This window comes from Cydia pomonella, chromosome 11 (assembly GCF_033807575.1).
Source record: "Cydia pomonella isolate Wapato2018A chromosome 11, ilCydPomo1, whole genome shotgun sequence".
Classification (NCBI taxonomy): domain Eukaryota; kingdom Metazoa; phylum Arthropoda; class Insecta; order Lepidoptera; family Tortricidae; genus Cydia; species Cydia pomonella.
The window spans coordinates 16078670-16100480 of NC_084713.1; the positions used below are offsets into that span (position 1 = coordinate 16078670).

At 34.7% G+C, this 21811-nt stretch overlaps 1 protein-coding gene and 2 long non-coding RNA genes across 3 annotated transcripts in view; 2 read left to right on the forward strand and 1 right to left on the reverse strand.

Annotated features, from left to right (window-relative positions):
- LOC133522988 (uncharacterized) overlaps positions 1 to 591 on the forward strand; it is a 172687-nt gene extending 172096 nt beyond the window's left edge. Inside the window, exon 15 of the mRNA XM_061858487.1 lies at positions 207 to 591. Within this exon, the coding sequence (XP_061714471.1) occupies positions 207 to 215 (9 nt within the window). The 3' untranslated portion in view covers positions 216 to 591. The remainder of the gene's footprint in view (positions 1 to 206) is intronic.
- Positions 592 to 9454: 8863 nt separating this feature from the next.
- On the forward strand, positions 9455 to 11908 carry LOC133522991 (uncharacterized). The gene is made up of 2 exons (XR_009800171.1): positions 9455 to 9741; positions 11542 to 11908. It is a non-coding gene; the product is annotated as an uncharacterized LOC133522991 (long non-coding RNA).
- Positions 11909 to 14344: 2436 nt separating this feature from the next.
- Positions 14345 to 17660, reverse strand: LOC133522551 (uncharacterized). Its single transcript, XR_009800077.1, has 2 exons — positions 16920 to 17660; positions 14345 to 14654 (listed from the first exon to the last, which is right to left on the reverse strand). It is a non-coding gene; the product is annotated as an uncharacterized LOC133522551 (long non-coding RNA).
- Between the last annotated feature and the right edge of the window lie 4151 nt (positions 17661 to 21811).

A 21811-nucleotide genomic window follows, 5' to 3' on the forward strand; every position in this document is an offset into this window, starting at 1 on the left:
CTTCTTCCTTCAGCCAGTATGAGATTTATGCTAACACTACTATTTTTGGAAGAAAATAATTTAAATTGTGATTTCTAAGTGTCTACACCAAGTCTTAGGATTAGTTGCCAAGCGGACCCCACACTCCGATGTGCCTTGGCAAAAGCCGGGCTAATGCAGTAATGATCACATGTTGATATTAATTATTTATGTTTTACCGTTTCCAGCCATGTTGAAGCCTACACTAACGCTGCTGCTGTTGGGCCTGCTCTGCCTCAGCCTTGTCACCGCTCGCCCACAACCAGACCCTTCACCCAACGAGCAATCACCAGCCCGCTCGAGTTCTAACAAAGTCTCTGATAGCAATAACCGAAGCTGTTTTCTAATTTTATTCTGTAATGACGGTGCGTTAATTCAAGTTGGCGATAATAATAAATCACATTAATTAGTTTCAACTAGTACCAAATTATAACATTCTTATACGCAGTAGAATCTAAAATCACTTCCACGATTTTATTTATCCATATGTTTTAAAGCTTGCTACTGTACCTACATATTTTTAACCTGATGCACTATATCAATACATAAATATTAATAAACATGATGAAAGTTCGCATGACGTTTTAATTCTGAATTTCGCGCCCTTTTCTGCAAAAAAATAGGTTTGCCAAGCTATATAATTTTAGAAGACGTTTTTTTAACATCTTCGTTATATGCTAACACAGATAAAAAATATTTATTATACAATTTAAGCGTACGGGACGCTGTATGAGAATCCATTACTGAATCAAATTAGATAGTGGCTGCCAAAGTGGCCAAATATATATCAAAAACATCCCTATGGTAACAAAAGTGTATAGTTGACAACTATAGCTGTCACTTAGATGCTAGCTGCCCAGCTAGCACATGTTTCGCGCGACAGTATCTCGTGGTAAGATTGATTACCCGTCCCTCTTTAATTAATACAGTTAGAAAAATGCGGGTAGTCTTTCTGATCTCGCGGGCGAATTACTGTCGCGGTAATCATATGCTAGGCCTAATGTACACAGGATAGGGACAGACTAAGTAAAAGGAGTATAACTATAAAAGAGTCATGCAAGTGATGCCAACCCTATGTTCTATACTTTCATATTTGGTAAGTATATCTTTTTGTATACGAAATAATGTCAAACAAATAATATTATAGCATTTTTAATTGAAAATATACATTATATAGAAAATAGAAAACACGGCAAAGGTTTCTCTAGTGATCGCGGCTGTGTTTGAACCAATGTCTTCAGCTTCCGCAGCTGACGCCGGGCCCTGGGGCCGGGTGGTTTTAGACTATACAGAGTGTTACACTTTAACACTAACACAGTCGCGCCCTAGTTTCAAAAACTTTTACCCCCTTATTCATAAACGTCTACTTAATTTGACAAGCCGCTAATAATCGTTTGTCCCTTTCCGACGTATTGGTATGATGGTAAGGGACAAACGATTATTAGCGGCTTGTCAACTTTAGTAGATTTTTATGAAAAAGGGGGTCAGTCGCTAAAGGCCACTATCTACTGGACAGTTTGTACTTTATAGCACCATAAAATCAAAACTATTGAAATACGATGGATAAACACATATATTTCTGAAATAAAGATAAACTATAAAACACTCATGAAATAGTAATCGACAGATTATAATTAACGAACATTTTAATAATGATAAAAATAGATACTTGCTTCATTATTAATTTTTTTTGACACTCTCATAGCTCGTTTAGTGCAAAAAACTTAACTTTTCTTCACTACGTTTTCTTATACTACTATTATTGCTTCAATAACAATGAAAAAAAGCGATGAGGCAAAAGTAACAATGTTTTACATCTGTAAACGGTCGCTACCGGTTTTAGTCTAAAAGACTTCACAAAAAAAATGAAGTATAGGCACCTTGTTCTTTTTCTTCCTCGTTTGTCCCGGCATTTTGCCACAGCTCATGGGAGCCTGGGGTCCACTTGAAAACTAATCCCAAGATTTGGCGTAGGCACTTTTGCCATCTGCCGTCTGCCCTTCCAACTAAACTAGGCCTTGTTGGGATTAATCCGGTTTCCTCACGCTGTTTTCCTTCACCGAAATGCGACTAGTAAATATCAAATGATATTTTGTACATAAGTTCCGAAAAACTCATTGGTACGAGCCGGGGTTCGAACCCGCGACCTCCGGATTGCAAATCGCACGCTCTTACCGCTAGGCCACCAGCGCTTCAAGTATAGGCACCTTGTTAATTAAAATAATGCTTGTCGCGTTGGTTCTAGTACAGTCAGCGTCAAATACTTCGTAGCAGTCAAAGTAGCCAAATAGTTCAGTACACCATATATTTAGTATGGTGTACCGAACTATTTGGCCACTTTTACTGCTACGAAGTATTTGACGCTGACTGTACAACGTAATAATAAGCCTAGATGATAACTTTGATTGGTTATACACATGTTATTGTATGTTAACTTGTTCGCATCTTTTCTGTGGACATCGCAAATGTAAAAGAAACAAGGTTGGATACAATGTTTTCAGTACTTTAGACTCAAATAAGAAAAATCATGATTATACTTATGTACCCGGACCTGGGTCGATAAGTTTTGATATACTATTTTCCACAGAATAGCACTTTTTTCTGAAATGTTTTTGACCCAAAGTAGATAAACATGGTACAGGTAATACCAGGTAGTTAGTATTATTGATCAAGTGCAGTAATTAATTAAAAATATTTTGCTACCTTGCGCGAACCTGGCACTTACATAATTTAACCCAATTTTAGGCTCTAATGACTCCCATTTATATAAAAATCGTGTAAGTAACATTTCACACTGTTTATTGAATAGAGTTCATCATGTTAAGAATACGTAACATCCCTAATAAGGCAACATTGTAATAAACTTAAAAAAAAAAAAATCTCGTCATCAAAATTTTAAGATTTTTAGTATTGTAGGTATGTATGTTAGTTTGCGAAGGTATGTATATATGGGTCTTAGTTGCCTGAATATAATTGATATTTAATATTTAAACATGGATGGAAAAAAATGGTAAAATTTTTAATAGGTAGCCGTAAATTAAAACAATATTTTGCTACATTAGGGTAAGTACAGTCAGCATCAATAGTAGCGGATGAAACAACGCGCCAAAAGTATCTGATATTCGGGATAACTTTTCCAAATATAGATAAATCTCTAAATTGTACAATAAAAAGTATATATTTTACAGTCTCAATTGTTCTACATATAGAACCATCACTCTTCCTTTTTTATTTATTTATGTGATTTTGATTTATTATTACAAAATAAATTAAGTTAACAGTTCCGGTTATTACTATCCGATCTTTTGTTAAAACTCGGGGCTGGCGATGGCTGGTCGTAGTTGGACGAATAGTCGGGATTCGTCTCAGCAAGGATAAGGTGGAGGCAGAGCAGGCCCAACAGCAGCAGCATCAATGTAGGCTTCAACATGGCTGTAAAAAAAACAAAGTTAAAATTATATTACGGTAGGGTAAACCGTCTATTATCGGCCACCCTCCAATTACTGGCCACCTTATACTAAAAGGAATTCTGTTTAATAATCTTACAATCTAAGTAAGTCATCACACCGATAGTTATTTAGTTTACTTGAATTGTGTAAATTAATAAAAATAATTCTTATTTTAGCCATTTTAGTATAAGGTGGCCAGTAATTGGGGGGTGGCCAGTAATAGACGGTTTACCCTATATGAGCGAAGCTTTGGACGGACAGATGGAACCCTAAAAAAATTAACCTATCAGCTGGTTTGGTGAAAAGAAAAAAAATAAGGTTTTTATGTATAGGTTTTATAGTAATTTAATTTTTTAATTTAATATAAGCGTTTTCTGAATAAATTTCTTCTATTCTATTTCTTCTATAATTTCAACTCGTTTTTATTGCAAAATATAATAAAATAGCTGCTTGTACCAATTCCGTTTATGCTTGTTAGGTTATTTCTATGTTCGATTTTCATCCTTAACGCAAAGAAAATAATAGTCTTTAGTAATATTTACTTTATGATTATCATAACATCATTGACGTAAATTAGAGTTCAATGCATAAAAGTTGGTTAAATTGCACACTAAATTCGGAAAAGTTTTATTGTTTATTACAAAAAAAAAGTTATCTAGATAGAGGTCTGATTATATTTTTCCTGTAAACTTTATAGTAATGTTAAGTTAAGTTAAGTTAAGTAAGTATAAGTTTTTTTTCGGTAAACTTCGGAGATAAGGAGGGAGGGGAGAATGGTATTTTATTTCACGTTTTCCTTCATAATTTTTTTTTCACAATGAAAAAAAATTGGATTGTACAATTTGAGCTCCTTCAAACGTTACTCCACTTGACCTAGTCACTAGACTTTGAAATTTCATATTGAGCATTTTCCCCTCTTCATATTGGGCATTTTCCAAAGTTAATAAAAAAATACTTTCAATAGTAAATAGTTATGAACAACACTACATAACTATTTAAAATTTCAAATCGACAGCTTATAATTATTAGCTTATAGTTTTTATTAGTATTTTAATTTTTAATATTTATAAGTGCTTCTCGAGATATTTAGCGATGTGACAGACAAAACAGACGGACGGACAGAGTCGCACCATAAGGATCTTTTTGGTCCCTACCAAAAAAATCCTAAAAATTAAGTGCATAACAAGATATGTCAATCACAAACCAAGGGCAATTAGAGCTTATCACGTAAGAACGCGTGAGTCACTGAGGGAATAATCTTAGTCAGTAAAATTTCTGTATTCGTTGTCGTATAATTAAGGACAAGTATTAAGGCGACGTGAGTTCAGGATATTCTCTCACTCTAAGCGTGAGCGTTCAGCTTTTCTATAAAAACTGTTGCAATTTTTTAATGGTGCATTTTAGACCTATGGGCTCCAAACGCAAAAATAAATAAATGAAAAAAGCTTTTTTTACTTTTTGCTACTTTGTCCTATCCGGTACACCGGATCGGTCAATGTGAAATCATCTTATGATATCATTTGGAGGCGCAGAGTGGGGACGTGGCGGTTCGCGGTGGTTATATACAGCACACGCGGTTTTGACGGCATTCGACATTCTTGAATACTCGTAGAACGTGACAGCACTCTTCTCAATCGGTAAGTCTGTTTCATAAGCTTCTCTGTCTTGTTTCGTAAATTATGTTTTATAAGTTTGCAGTTTTTTATTTGTAATACGCGATAACGTTAAGGTAAGATTAATTGTTAGTCCATCCGAGAACATAACCTTAGTTTTTTTTTAGATTTTTAGCTGACCCAGCATTTGTTCTTATCGCATTTATATGCGGTATATACCGTTTTTGAAGTTATTAAAACTACAATTCTGTGAACTTTTTGGCCTACTAAATAGGTGAAGATATTCTCTGTAATATCCATATAAAATCCATAACTTCCGCGGGAACAATACATGCCTTTGTCCTTCAGTATACCTGCAAGAAATACAATCTTTTTCGAGCAAGTGCGATGAAAATGATGTTTAACCATTTCGTTTGCATAACAAGCGTCGACTTGCTGACAGGCCATACTGACAGGCACAGGCTATCTATTACTATTTTTAATCCCATTTCCTAATGTTTTTCAGTTAACAGCCATGTTGAAACCAACATTAATGCTGCTGCTGTTGGGCCTGCTCTGCCTCAGCCTTGTCACCACTCGCTCACAACCCGACCCTTCGCCCGACAACGACCAGCCGCCGCCATCGCCAGACTCGCGTTCTAACAAATCTGACTGGAGTAACCGCAGCTGTAAATATACTTTCTTTTGTAATGACGTACCTTTAGTTCAAATCGGGAATAATAATACATCATAGTATGATGCCTCGTATACGATTGAATACCTTTTATATTTGTATGTATAATAACGAATATAGTCTTAAATGTTGGATACCAGAAACGTTGATATAATTTTACTTAATATTTATTCTAAAGCCTATTTTATTAGTATATTTTCGGTTTTATTTTTAATTAATATACGGAAAACATACCTTCATGTAATACCTACTTATATAATACCTATAGAGATAAATATAGAGGTAGGGTTTATAATAGTATAATGACCTCTAACTGTGCTTATGTATACTCTACCTACAATATATTGTTTCAAAAAATTCATAGTGCATACAGCCCTAAAAATATTCATGTCCATATGGATAGGAATAGTATAGTACTTACAGCCATAAAAATATTTACATTCATAGATATTCGAATATTTTTAAGGCTATAAGCACTCTTTTTACGTCCGCTTGATAAGTTTTGTTAAAGTTTTACTCCCATAGTTCCGTACCCCTAGTGTAAATAAATTCGATTTCCAAACGTGACGTACGCGTTTGCATTAAGTCTCATTTTGTATTGGATTTCGAAAGAGCGCGCCAAGCGGGACGTTTTGGAAACTCAAAATCCTATACAAAATGAGACTTAACGCAAACGCGTTCGTCACGTTATGATGTCGATCAAAGTTACACTAGGGGTACCGATCACTGGTAGTTAGGATAGTTTAGTATTTAAGTTCTATATAATAAGTTTAATTTTCTGCTTTGCCCTAACAGGGTTATCATGTAACGTGTATATTTTTGTATACCTATATGACAGCATGAATAAATGAAATGGAATGAAATGAATATTCATGACAGTCGACGTTTTAAAATGGCGTTTTTTAAATTTAATGAGAGTGTTACTTGGATTGTATGGTGACAGCTAAGTCCTAGTGACTCTTCTGTGTAAAGATTCTTGAGCATTATCCTAAACATTATTAAAAACTTCCTTTCTCTATTATCCAGTGTTTTATTAAAAATACATCCAAAATTCTTCTTTCGATATTTATATTTATATAATATGTGTATACGAGTTCTGTTTTATAAATTATTTTCCTAATGAAATGATAAATGAATTTTAAGTTAGGTATTAAATGATGATACTAAAATTAGCAAATTATGATAAAAATGTTGTTCAACATGTTATTATCATTTTAAGTTTTGATTTTAATATTGTTCTGGTTCCGTAACTTTAGTTACTCTTAATGCATGTCTTAAAAGACGTGGTTAGAATATTATTAACATCAGATTAGCTATGCCTTTTATCAATGTTTTCTTTGGAATCAGTTTTAGAATGTGTTACCAGTTTAATTTTCTCTAAGTTATAACAAAGTAAGTCTCAATAGTTATCTCTTTCAATGTTGAGCTCATGAAAAATATTGAATAACAAAAAACGATCCGATTCAGAGTGAAAAACTAGTACCAGGAACACATAAGTACGCATTACTGCATGTATTTTAACCTCTCTCTGATTTTTCGTCTTTGTAGATACCAAGTTATTTTTATTATTGGCAGAATTCAGAAACCCCAGAAGCAGATTGCAATAAATTATACTGTCAGTTAATACTATTTTTAATAAAAGAATACAAATTTTCAACTAGAACAAGGTATATAGATCTATACTTTTAATCAACCAATCAATAATCAATTCTTTGCCTACGTAACCCTAATACGTTTTCCTCAGAGATGTTTCAGGTTATATTGATGATAATGACTGTCATGTTTCTCCGAAGTTGTTATTATGTTGCAAATTATGTATACACATTGAGGAGATAACACAGTTCAATAAAACCAAAAAACCGGAGGTCACGGATTCGAACTTCGACTTTGTGCGAAGGATATTTTTGTTCTTTATCTAGATATTAACTTATAGTTACATTCCTGACAATGTGTTGTAATGTTCTACCGGTAAAGGTACCTTATGACGGTTGGCGCTTACTAACTAAATAAATACAAATAGAATACGCAGGCTCCTGTCTGACGACACTCCTCGGTACGGAGTGAAACATGTCGAGCATTTTCGACTTAATTTTTTTTAATTTTTATTATAGGACTAGTACACAAATTGACTAAGTCCCACAGTAAGCTCAATAAGGCTTGTGTTGAGGGTACTTAGACAACGATATATATACATATTTCTTCCTTACAGTAATTTCTACTACCTGAAGGTTGTCTGGAAGAGATCGCTTTTTAGCGATAAGACCGCCTGTTGTTGCTTAGTTTTTTATGTTAATTACTGTATTTAATCATGTTTTCGTTGTGCACAATAAAGAATATTATTATTATTCTCTTTATTCATTCAATATCTTAGGTTAGGATTTTTTATAATATGGATATAAAAGTAAAATATAAAAACACTTACAAAACAATACAAAAGATATAAACACATTATAAAAAACCTAACCTAGGGTGCCGCCAGCAGCGGGGCAGGGCCCAAGCAGCCGGTGGTCAGGGCCGCAGAGAGAGGAACCGACGTACTATACGCGCCGTGTCCAAAATTACTGCCTTCTGCATCTGACCCTTGATCCAGCCACCTAGCGAGAGTCTCTCTAGGTGTTGGTCGAGACTCTTCGCTATGAGACCGTTCGCTGACACGACTATCGGGACAATGATCGTCGAATCAACATCCCACATGGCGGTTATCTCGTGAGCCAAGTCTAGGTACTTACTGGACTTGTCCTTCTCGGCTTTCACGAGATTCTCATCATGGGGGATGGTGATGTCGACGAGCACGGCCCGGCGTTGCGATCGATCTATTATCACGATGTCAGGCTTATTGGCTACAATAGTCCTGTCAGTAATAATAGATCGATCCCAATAGAGCGTGGCACGACCATTTTCGAGAACTGGCGCAGGTGAGTACTTGTAGTACGGTACTTCGCGGTCCACAAGGCCGTATAGAAGAGCAAGTTGCTGGTGAATAATCCTGGCTACGAGATTATGTCTGTGCAAGTACTCGCCGTTAGCAAGATGAGAACAACCGGAAATGATATGCCTGAGTGACTCTCCGGGACGGCGGCATGCCCGACAAATGTCGACCGTACCGTCCTTCAGGATATATTTTCGATAGTTATTCGTCATCATCACTTCGTCCGCAATTGCACAGGCAAAACCTTCGGTATATAAATATTTATAAATACTTAAATACATAGAAAACACCCATGACTCAGGAACAAATATCCATGCTCATCACACGAATAAATGCCCTTACCAGGATTTGAACCCGGGACCATCGGCTTCGTAGGCAGGGTCACTACCCACTAGGCCAAACTGGTCGAACATACGTCGAAAATACGTGAGTGACCCGGTTTAATATATTTCATATAAGCTGGAAATCGTTTTTAATACCTTCATTTGTACCTAAATGCGTGTAATCAGAGATTACGCAATACCAAGAGGAGTGCATATATAATTGGATCAGTCAGATACTGTCCGGTGAAATAAAAAAATAACACTACCTATAATATGAATAATTATTTAGAGAAATGTTTGCCAATTTTGTTAACTAACTTCCAAATTAATTATTTTTAAATTAGGTGTGGTAAAAGTACTTGAGATTTTCACAACAATCCCTTTTATTTGTCTGTCTGTGGGTTACCAATTCACATATAGGTATTATGTGTACCAAATTTCAACTCAATCGGTCCAGTAGGTTTGAAGCAAATTGTCTAAATTTCTAAAGGTACGGAAAACAAAAAAAAAACATATTCTAGACGAATTCATAACTTCCTTCTTGTAAGTCGGTTAAAAACGCGTTTTGCAGAGCTACAAAATCAAGTGAACAAAGTGTCTCCAGCCTCCTCTATAGGTCATAAGGTCTTGATTAAGATAATATTTGACCACTGCTCCACGTTTAAATACAGCAGACGTGGTTTCACGGCATTTATACTTATTTTCTACACCGTCGTGAACGGTCGTCGCATATTCGGTAAGATATTTTCTTTTCTATATTTATTTTTAAGTATTTGTATATTAAATATATTGTTAACTGAGTACCCACAACACAAGCCTTCTTGGCTTACCGTGGGACTTAGTCAATTTGTGTAAGCATGTCCCAATAATATTTATTTATTTATATCATCTGTACTCTTCTTTTTTTTTAATGATTACCGCGTTTGTTATATTTATAAACTCTTTACTTTTTAAGGTTCCATACCCAAAGGGTGACCAACAGGGCTTAAACATATTATACTGTCTGTCTTTTTGTCTGTTTGTATGATCGGCTAGTATTGTGAACCAATAATAAGACAGTCTGCTGTTTTTCTATTGCCGTTAGAAACTTGATATATTGATTTAAAATTTCACGATTTAGAAGATGTTGATGTCAACTCTAGTCAGTCTTCTCCGAGACCACGGGGACAACGCCGTCCTCGAAATGTCGGAGGTAAATTTAAATCTTAATACGCAATTTAGTCCCGTTTCTATAAGTTAATAACCTGATTTATTGCCGTACACCTACAAATTATAAAACAGCGTTACAAATCTAATGAACTGTATTATATAGATAGACGATTTACTCGTCATAGTTGTAGGAGCTAATGGTGTTCTAGTTTAAAAAGCGTCTTTTAATTATGAAACTAATTTAAATCTTAATACGCAATTTAGTCCCGTTTCTATGAGTTAATAACCTGATTTATTGCCGTACACCTTCAAATTATAAAACAGCGTTACAAATCTAATGAACTATATTATATAGATAGACGATTTACTCGTCATAGTTGTAGGAGCTAATGGTGTTCTAGTTTAAAAAGCGTCTTTTAATTATGAAACTAATTTAAATCTTAATACGCAATTTAGTCCCGTTTCTATGAGTTAATAACCTGATTTATTGCCGTACACCTACAAATTATAAAACAGCGTTACAAATCTAATGAACTGTATTATATAGATAGACGATTTACTCGTCATAGTTGTAGGAGCTAATGGTGTTCTAGTTTAAAAAGCGTCTTTTTATTATGAAACTCACGCTCAACTTCTAGTTTAAAAAGCGTCTTTTAATTATGAAACTAATTTAAATCTTAATACGCAATTTAGTCCCGTTTCTATGAGTTAATAACCTGATTTATTGCCGTACACCTTCAAATTATAAAACAGAGTTACAAATCTAATGAACTATATTATATAGATAGACGATTTACTCGTCATAGTTGTAGGAGCTAATGGTGTTCTAGTTTAAAAAGCGTCTTTTTATTATGAAACTCACGCTCAAGCAGTTGCTTTTGGACTAGCGTGACAGCTTGTCGTCACGTCGAGATCTAATGAGAGATCCTGAGATCACCGACGTAGTATAAAAAAAAATCCTGAAGAAATCTAGAGAACTCTTCAAATAATCTAGGTAAACCTATAGAGATTTCGGTATTTTCTAAATTCAATCATGCGTATACTTTGAAAAGCAACATTATTTAAGCAATACGAAATTGATTCAGCATTGACCACGGACTTGCCTATAGTACTTTTTAAATTCGATGAATTTTAAATCATTTTTATTCGGAAAAGAGTTGCATTTGTTTTGTTTCGTTAAATTTCCTTCCTCAGTCGTTCCCTCAATGACATCCACGTCCTTCTGTTGAAGACCAGGTTCCCCGTAGGCTTCTACTCCTCGCCAACTGCATGGGCTTGTGTAGTTTTAATTGCATAGAGGGAAGTCCCTGAGGATTTATTTTCACTCAACCCAAAATCAAGTCTATTTGTTTTTTTTTTTAATTTCCTTTATTTTCACTGTTTACAGCTATGTTCAAGCCTACATTAACGCTGCTGCTATTGGGCCTGCTATGCGTCCACCTTGTCGCGGGTCGACCACAGGGCGACTCCAAGACCAACGACGAATACGACCAGCAACCACCAACCGGCTCGAGATCTAACTCAGTGGCTGACAGTAATAACCGCAAATGTGCATTGCTTTTCTTCTGTAACGACGGACCTTTAATTCAAGTCGGTAATAATAATTCGGGATAACAAGTAGGTGTTATTTTAGCACCATCTACCGTTCCTATATGAAAATAACAAATTGAAAACTATAATGACTCTCCATATTTTATTTGTAAAAATGTTTAAACCATACCTAATCTCTATACAATAAACATTTTGAAAACTTACATGGCTTTTTATGGAACTGGGAGTTATTGGAGTAAAATCAGCGCTTTCTACATGTTTAGAATGCTCAATTTTGAATTTTGTTTAAAAAATATAAATCCTCATATCATCATTTTTTTGGATTTTTTTACTGTAGTTTAATAAGTAATATTGGATTCATAGTATTTTATTAAAAAATTTATAAAATAAAGTTTATTATTCAATTAGGCATGTGACTTTATGAACGTCAAATAAAGATACACAGGCTCTAACCCTACACCTCTGACCTGAGAAGATTTAAATCGCCCCTCAATTGGAGGAGGGTATCCCAATATGGACCGGCAATAAACTCGGCGAGACACATCTTATCAAAACATTACATCTTACAATTAACATGCATTAAATAAGAAAAAATACAATTTAGATTACTAAAGACATCATGTAATTACATGCAGTAGCTACTTTTCTTTATATAAATTCTATTAAAATATATATGTAAATCAAATCATACAAATACTCTTTAAAAAAAATCGAATTCTTACAAAAGGAAAAAAAAAATTATAAAAAAATGAGAATATACATTATATAAATCTGTCTGATTGCTATGAAATACCTACATCAAATATTTGATGCACTTTCTTACCTGAGCTGTAATATACAAAATATATATAAAATATAATGTAAAATATGTATAAATATGTAGCTGTATATATAAAATAGACACCTACTATAGTGTCGCAGTAAAATTAGCATTTTTTGCTACCACGGCGTAATGTCAAGTCAAGAATGTCAGTATTTGACTTTCATTTCAGACTTTGGTCATATATCCCATATTTGGTTGATATGGTCCCATATAACAATATTCTCACAAGAGTCTTAAGTAAGTAGGACCGTTTGAGGTCAATAATAAATGTTAGTAAATGAAATAGACTGACAACCTCCATAAAACATTTATGTTAGTTAGGTGGTGCTATTAATATCCTTCAAGTAGGTACATAGCCCAACTTAATATGTGGGCTTATTTAATCATTAATGGTTTATTCACCATAATCGTGATCGTGACCCACTGGTTCCGTTTAAATAAAATATAAATGGTAAAATGAAATACAAATATGTGACGTTTGACCGCATTCGTGTTGGAGCATTAATTGTTAAGAGGAAAATGGACGACCGCTTCTCCATACAAACGTAGTCCCCATTTTGATAATCCCATTTAGTAGTATAATTAATATTCATTTAAAAATCTTAAAAAAACGAAGGCCTGTGGTTAATTTACATTTTCGGAAAGTGTTTCTATAATGTTTCTATAATCCGGAGAAGAAAATGGGGAGTACGTTTGTATGGAGAAGGGATCACGTATCGTCGTCCACTTTTTTCTTAATAATAGCGTAAACCACCATAAAGTCCTTTACTTTAGGATTATCACACGTAAAATAACTTAGCAAATAACTTTATATAAAGCAGCACCTAAATAACCTGTTTAAATCAAAGATAAAAAATTGCACAGATCCATGGATAGTGCGCCCACAAGGCTGGCCATATTGCACTGATTGGCGACAATTACTTGTTATACGAATAAGTAGCCACTCTGCACTCCCTAGCGACTGCAATATGTATTATGCGCGCTGACAATACTCTATTGAGTCGATGCATGTTTGATTCAGCGTGCAGCGGCCCAAAATTTTAATGATTCAACCTCAAACTCCGCAAAGATTTGCATTTGAGATCTTCGGCCGAGGGCCGCTGTACTACCACCAAATTTTGTGCTTGTAATGTGGGACGGCGTCAGGGTATCAACACGAGCAGTGTCTGAAAATAGCAGTTGACCCATACTCCTAAGTAAAAATATGAAACAGCCGAGCTTGAGGACACTGGCGGTATTCCGGCACAGATAAGAGTCTTTCGGATGACATTGTTAATGCTAGTGTGCCATCCCAACTTTTAGGACGCATGAGAGGCCGTGATAACTTAGGCTGTCTACCGTGGAGCCGAAATGACAGCGATACGATATATTTGGTTAGTTGGTGCTGCCAGGTTAAGTTGACCAGGAAAATACTAGTATTTGGAGAGATTAGTGCTTGCAGCTTCCATTCCACGGTGGCAAGGACACGAGTTATGTATATCGAATTAGTCAACTTATCCAAAAGGTGATTGAGTAGTTCTCTGCGAGCAGCAAGTTCACATTGGAAGCGTGAAACAAGAAGTTGAATACCGCTTATTCCAAGAACGTATGTGTCAGGATTTAATAGTCTTTAGTATTTAATGTTACCTCAAAGAGCAATCTGTACTTGTTAAATTACTAGAAAGTTAGAGCATTCTAAGTTTCTGATGGTAAAATATTAATTTAGTTACTGTCAGTCCAGCCTACTCAAAAATGTTCTCCCAAAAACTAACTTATCCTCTCACTAACAGTAGGCCTGCAGGGGAGCAATAGAGGCAGCGTGAGTAATAAATAGATGTAAGATTTTATCATGTTTATTATGTAGCGTAATATTTACAACAAATCCAGGAAAGTTTACAATGGCTTTAATATTTTGTTACAGAAGAAATACTCTTACTATCCTGAATTATGATTACCCACTTGAACTAAAGCTCCGTCATTACAAAAGATGCCAAACAAACATTTGCGGTTGTTGCTGTCAGATGTGCTAGAATACGAGTCGGCTGGTGGTTGCTGCTGGTCGTAGTTGGACGAAGATGGTAGAGCGGCGACGAGGCTCAGGCAGAGCAGGCCCAACACCAGCAGCGTTAATGTTAGTTTGAACATTGCTGTAAACAGAAAAATGTTTATTAAAGTACACGTGGTAAAAACACTACTTAATACCACATAACAACACTATACTGTGACGCGTACTTTATGTGCATCGAGTGTGCCATCCGCCAGGGCCACCATCAATAAATAATTTCTGCTGACCAGTTCGGAAACTTCCTAAAACCGGTTATGTCTGTTTTAAATTCTATGTAAATATATATTTTTCTTTATTTATCGATTTTTATTGACTTGTTTAATGTTTACTGACCTTTGTTGATACTGACATTCATTTTAATCTGTATGATACCTAATTGACTTTATTTAGTTGCTCAATAATACTAATTTAATACTATTGATTTATGTAGAATGTTTTTACTAACATTTCTTTCTATTCTATTGCTATGTCTATTTCATATCAGTACCTGTTGTACAATTGTTAGTTACAAGCGTAAAATAAATTCAATGAAATGAAATACTTTAAAGTTTAAGTGTAATTTTAAATGGCCTCTTTACCAATCTGCAGTGACCCTGATTCCGAAACTGGAGGTCCCGGATTCCAAACCTGGTACGCATTTACTTACTGTGTGTTTATCACATATATTTGTTTCTGAGTTACGGGTGTTTTCATTTAAGTACTTATCTGTATCTTTTACATTATATCGTCGTCTAGTGCATACCACAGAAGCCTTATAAAATCTTACTGTGGGACTAAATAGGTCGATTTGTGCAAAATAGTAACATAATATTTATTTTATGGGTATTCCAAGTTGACTTGGACCCCTTGTTGACATCTCAAATCACATGGTTTGACAAACGTATAAATAAAAAAATATGAATTTATTTTTATTTTTAAGGCGAAAGTGGAGGACCCGCGCGAAATCACCTTTTCATATAAACTAAGTCCTCATTTTGCTCTTTGGATATTAACATTATTGAAAATATTTTGACACAATTTGTTGTACATCAACCACAGTTTGCCTCTCCGTATAACTTTTTTCGAATTTTTTATTGTTATAGGAGTTAAAAGTATGTACTCTGTTTTTCGCTCATAATTTTTATAGAATAGAATAGAATAGAATAGAAGAAATTTATTCAGAAAACGCTTAAGTTTAGGTAATAAATGAGACGACAGAATCAATTTATTATTAAGCGTCACTGAAAAGGTCTCCACTCAGCTTAATGTCAAGATACCACCTAAGGGTCTCGACGCTGGTCTTCCGTGGAAACCTTTCCGAGAGAGCGCAGCTACACGCTAAAGTACAAAATTTTATATATTTAAGTACAGTACAGTTATAATAATATACACACATCGAAAAAAGTCAAACGTAGGGGCATGGCTATGGTTTATATACATCAAATTACGTAGCAATATTTTCCAACATGTCAATCCAGAGAGGAAAATGGGGACTACGTTTGTATGGAAAATCGGCCGTCCTCTTTCCTCTTAAGTTTGTCAAAGCCACTCGCCATGTGATTTGACTAGTTAACAAGGTATTAAAGTCAGGTAATCAGTCAGCTCAGGGTATATATATATTCTGTGAATTTTGAATTGTTTAAACGTTTGTCTTTGGATATTTTATGACGTTTGGTAATAGCATACTCTAGTCATTTTATGTTTTGCGATACCTACCCAGAAATCGGTATAAAATATGTTTACCTTTACAGATCTAGTACCACCACATTTTTTTAAAATAATTATAATATTATTTATAAGATAAGCTACTACAGATAGGTAATTACAAAAAAGTGCGACAAAAGAATGCGAATTTGAAATTATGAGGTATCTTAGGATTAAAATTATGTGACTTAGAAATTAGAATCCGTTTGTCTCATTATTTTTACATATTTAAAATTATGATCAGAATAGTTGGAAATGGTTTGTGTTGTTAATAAAATATATGAAAAACACATACTGATCCGATATCAACTTCATTTTATACAAAATATTCTGTAGGAGTTGTGTCAAAAGTAGCGGGAATCTAAATAAAAAAAATGATAGCGAAAATTTAAATGAAATATAACATCTTATACTCTCGCGTTTTGTAAACATATTAAATGATGTGATTTAGTCTACCGCGATGTAATTTAATTTTAATTAAATGAATTAGTAGCTAAAATTTTAATGCTGCTCCAGCGGCTATAGCACGGTGACATTTTTATCCCTTTTCACTATGCCTGTCACGTTCTAACAAGTATGTAAGTGCGAAAGTGACAGACAAAGTGACAAGTGATATAATGTAACCGTGCTACAGCCGCTGGTGTACCTCAAAAAATTGACTTACCGAATAGTACTCTGAAGTCTGCTCACGTTCTTGTCAAGAAAATGAATGGCTGCTAAAACCGCGTCTGCGGTATTTATGATGCATCGAGTCCTCTTACTCATTGAAATATTATCGTTATCAGTAGCCTTTTGAACCGTTGTTTGGGGGAACTGGGGTAACTTGATACACTTAATTTGCAACACTAGCGACAGCGCAATATTTTTACTGTATAGACAACACTTTTCTATGATAATTTTGGTTTGTCAAAGGTCAACGGCCTTAGTAACGGCGGCAGCCTTTCTACGGCTCAATAAGATATTATAACGAAAAAATTGCCAACTTATAACCTCAACTTTTACTATTTTTTATTTGTCTGAATATTTAGGACTTTGTGGCGATTAGGCTTGAATTAAGAATTTTTTATAATCTTTTCTCCAAAGTAACAATATCTAATCTGCTGAGCTTCAGGACTGCGGTATTTTAGCACATATAAGGTAGTTTAGGTTTTTGGTGTTGTTGTTAGTCCTAGGACATCCTGGAGGTACATTAGGGCCTTCCACAAGATCCTTCCACGCCTTTCTATCTTGAGAAATAGTCATGGCATCGTTCCAGCTCAGTTGTACGGCTCGCAGCTCGTTCTGTACGCTCCGCCTCCTGGTGTGTAAGAGACGTTTGCGGGCTCGCTTTTCGTCTAGATGCCGCCACTAAACGCAAAACTGACACTGTTCGCAGCTCCTCTTCAAAGGGAATGTCCGATCCATCCCCATTTCCGCAGTGCTACTTCTTGGGCGACCGGAGGTTTTCGGCACATACTCCACAAATCCTCATTTATTATGGTCTTTGGCCAGAAAATGCGGAGGATCTACGGGAGGGACTTATTGATTGGACCGGATTGCCCTTAGGATCAAATTGTATATATTATATAACGCTTGTGTGGTGAGGGATCCTCCAAGCGTTTCGAACGCATGAGAGGCCGTAGTAACCTATTAGGTTGTCTACCGCGACGGCGACGCCGCATTGACAGCGATATGTTTGGTTGGTTGTTGCCCCTAAACATATCTAATCTAAGCTAGCTGCAAAACTGAAAGTTGCAAGTGTTGATTACTAATAGTTGGAGAGGGTAGTGCTTGCAGTATCCATTCCACAGTGCCCAAGGACACAAGCTTTGTATAGGTACTGAACTAGGTAGTTGACTTATCCAAAAGGCGATTGAGCAGTTCTTCTGCGACCTGTTCACTTAAATGTCTTTAATCTGTACTTGTTATGAAAAGTGACAATAATATTGTACATGTAACATTTAATTTGATTTGTTAATTTAATTATTTTACAGTACATATGGTGCTACTTTATAGCACTAGTGCGAAAATTAGCATATTACGTTACTGTGTCGAACATTTAAAGGGCCATATGTATTGTAAAACGTTGTACGATACATGTGCGAATAGGTAATTCGCAACTCGTGTCGATTTAAAACACTCCCTTCGGTCGTGTTTTAATTTATCGCCACTCGTTTCGATCTATTTTAATTGTGTAATTATTATAATATGTGACTGAGAATGTATAGACAATTTGAAATGATTTAATTATTTATCGTTTTACTTATATTTATATTGCATTTTATCATCTTCTAATGTATTGGTATTATGGATTAATGTCCGAAATAAAAGGTTTTTAATTTTTTATTAAATTATAATTACAAATTTAGACAAGTTAGACTAAAACGTTCTTAGATTAAGAAAATACAATATCCGCCACGCTGCGGCATGTTTACTGCAAGTAAAGTGATGGCAAAACCTTCATTTACTGTCGGCCTACCGCACTCAAAAATGTTCTTCTAAAAACTAATTTACACTATCATTAACAGTAGACCGCGGGGTAGGGTAGAAACAGCTTGAGTAATAGTTAGACGTAAATATTTATTAATTTATTATGTTGGTTACGAAGTGGCACAATTATTAAGGAAAATTACATTCATCATTTGCCTTAGAGTTAAGGAAAATTACATTACAGGTAATATTTATAATATATCCAGAATTGAAAAAAAAATCATATATGAATTAAATTTTACTAAAATCTTTAATATTTTGTTAAATAATTAATACTTATATTTTCCTGAATTATTATTTCCCAACTGAAATAAAGCTCCGTCATTACAAAAGAAGAGAAGGAAACATTTGCGGTTATTGCTGTCAGATATGCTGGAATGCGAGCCGGCTGGTGCTGGTGGTTGCTGCTGGTCGTAGTTGGACGAATATGGTAGAGCGGCGACGAGGCTCAGGCAGAGCAGGCCCAACACCAGCAGCGTTAATGTGGGTTTGAACATGGCTGTAAACAGAAATATGTTTACATACCTAAGTATCTATGGTAAAAACACAACTTATAATACCGCATAACAACACTTCATAAATTAAAGTTTAAGTGTAACTTTACACACCTCTTAATCTAGTCGGTATTGACCCTGCCTATGAAACAGGAGGTCCCGGGTTCCAAACCTGGTAAGCATTTATTTACTGTGTGTTTATCACAGTTATTTGTTTCTGAGTTACGGATGTTTTCATTTAAGTACAGTAAGTGTATATTACATATTTCTTCCTCTAGTGCACACAACACACGCCTTATTTAGAAGCTTACTTTGGGATTTGTGAAAGATTGTCTTACAATATTAATTTTATAGGTATTCCAAGCTGGCTTTTATCCCTTGTTGACGTCTCAAATTACAGAGCGAAAGGGTTTGACAAACTTATAAATAAAAATAAAAGTAATTTATTTTCATTTTTAAGTTTGCTAAAACCTGTCCCCATCAAATGTTTTCTAATGCTTAAGATTGTCACATAATATTTATATTAAAAAAATATAAAGATTAGCCACTACATTACGTTTAAGGTTTAATAATAACTACGAAAGAGTGAGACAAAATTATGTGAGTTCATTATTTTTAGGGTTCGGCACCTCAATTGGAAAAAACTAAACCCTTATAGGATCACTCGTGCGTTTTTACATATAGCATAGATGGAAAAGGCTTGTGTTGTTAATAAAATATATAAAAAACACATACTGATCTGATATCGATTTTAATGAATACAAATAAAGCTGTAGCTGGCAAATGCAGTGTGATTCAAAATTCAAGAAAATGATAATGATAATAGAAATAAATTAAAACACTGTATACTCTCGCGTTATGTACAGATTTTTAATGATATGAAAGGGTCTACCATGATACATCATTTCATTTTTTTGTACTTGAAGTTTGGATGCCGCTCTAGGACAGTGTACCTTAAAAAGTGACTTACCGAATATTACTCTGACGTCTGCTCACGTCGTTGTCAAGAAAATAAATGGCTGCGAATACCGCATCTGCGGTATTTATGATGCATCGAGCGATAGATAGTTTGGCCATCTTACACATTGAAATGATGTCATTGAAAATCACTGCGCGGCTTTTTATTATCAACCGCCTGAGATAAGTGTTAGACTTAGGTATAGTTTGCCTACAGAACCATAAAACTTTCCTCTAAGATATTTCAGGTTAAATTGATAATAATGAAAGGTTTCTCCGAAGTTGTTATTTATGCTGTTGCAAGTTGTATCGGTACATGAAAAGATAATGAAGAGATAAGACAGTTCAATAAAATAAAAAAACCGAAGGCCGCGAGTTTGAACTGGAAATTTTACTGTAAAGTGTTACGCTCGATTCTTTTATAAGGTAGGTAAATTTAATGATTTTTTTCTTCTCAGAATGACGAGCTTTTTCGATTCCACCAGGAGAGAAATAGCGTCCCTTGTTTTATTTTCCCATTTCGTTACCATTTGGAAACACTTTGTACTGCGGTAACGGAATGGAAAGTACGTAAAATCTTTCTCCTAGGAGGATGGAATCAGCTCATGATTCGGGCTAGAAATTACGACATTAAATTTACCCACCTTAAAATAGTCGCGTTTATCACATAGCAGAAAAATCCCCAACATTATTTACACAAATAGAATTATATCAAAGTTCATTATTATTACGGGCCGAACTATTTTAACTTATTTTAAAATGAAATTAATCAGATTTATATAATATTCAAATATAATTATAATTTTTAATGAACAAAATTTTTAAGTGTAACTTATTTCTATCACATGCAATTAAATATAAATATTTTTTTATAAGTCTAAAATAACTAAATAAATAATTTAATAAATAAAAATCTTACACTACTTAATAGCTATTATACTTCGTATTTACATTGATCTTGCCAAGAATGATTTTGTAATAAATATAGATATTTATACTAGAGTTGTAGCTTTAATATATTTACTAAATAGGCCCTGCCTACCTGCATGCCCTGCTGCTATGGTACGGTGGTATGGTAGACTAAATATGGTTGCACACAGTGTATTTTATTCTATTGCTTTTGGTAGCCATTATGACTACGTTTACTTGAAAGAAATCGAGAAAGGAAATGAGGCGTTATTTTATAGTATTTATCAGTTCCACTTCAACACACTAAAGCGTACATTTAAAGAGGAAATGCACGATTTATAAAAATAATATCCAAATCAATCTAGGCTTGCCTTGAAGACATCCCTCGTTTTTTGCAGGATACCGACCATAAGGTCCTTACATGATGATATTTTGTCAAAATATTTTCTATAATGTTAATATCCGGAGAGAAAGATGGGGACTACGTTTGTATGTCGAAGCGATCATGGTGCAGTCCACTTTGTCTTTATAATGACGTAAGCGCCAACCGCCAAAAGGGCTCCTATATTTTAGGAACGTCACATGGAATAACTATTTAATTAACTATACATATAATAACGTTATTTGGTAGATAACTACAGTATGAAGCAGCAGCTGAATAACTTATTTAAATTAAAAAAAAAATGGCCCAGATCACTGTCGTCAACCGGTTCTACGGCTCGCATCT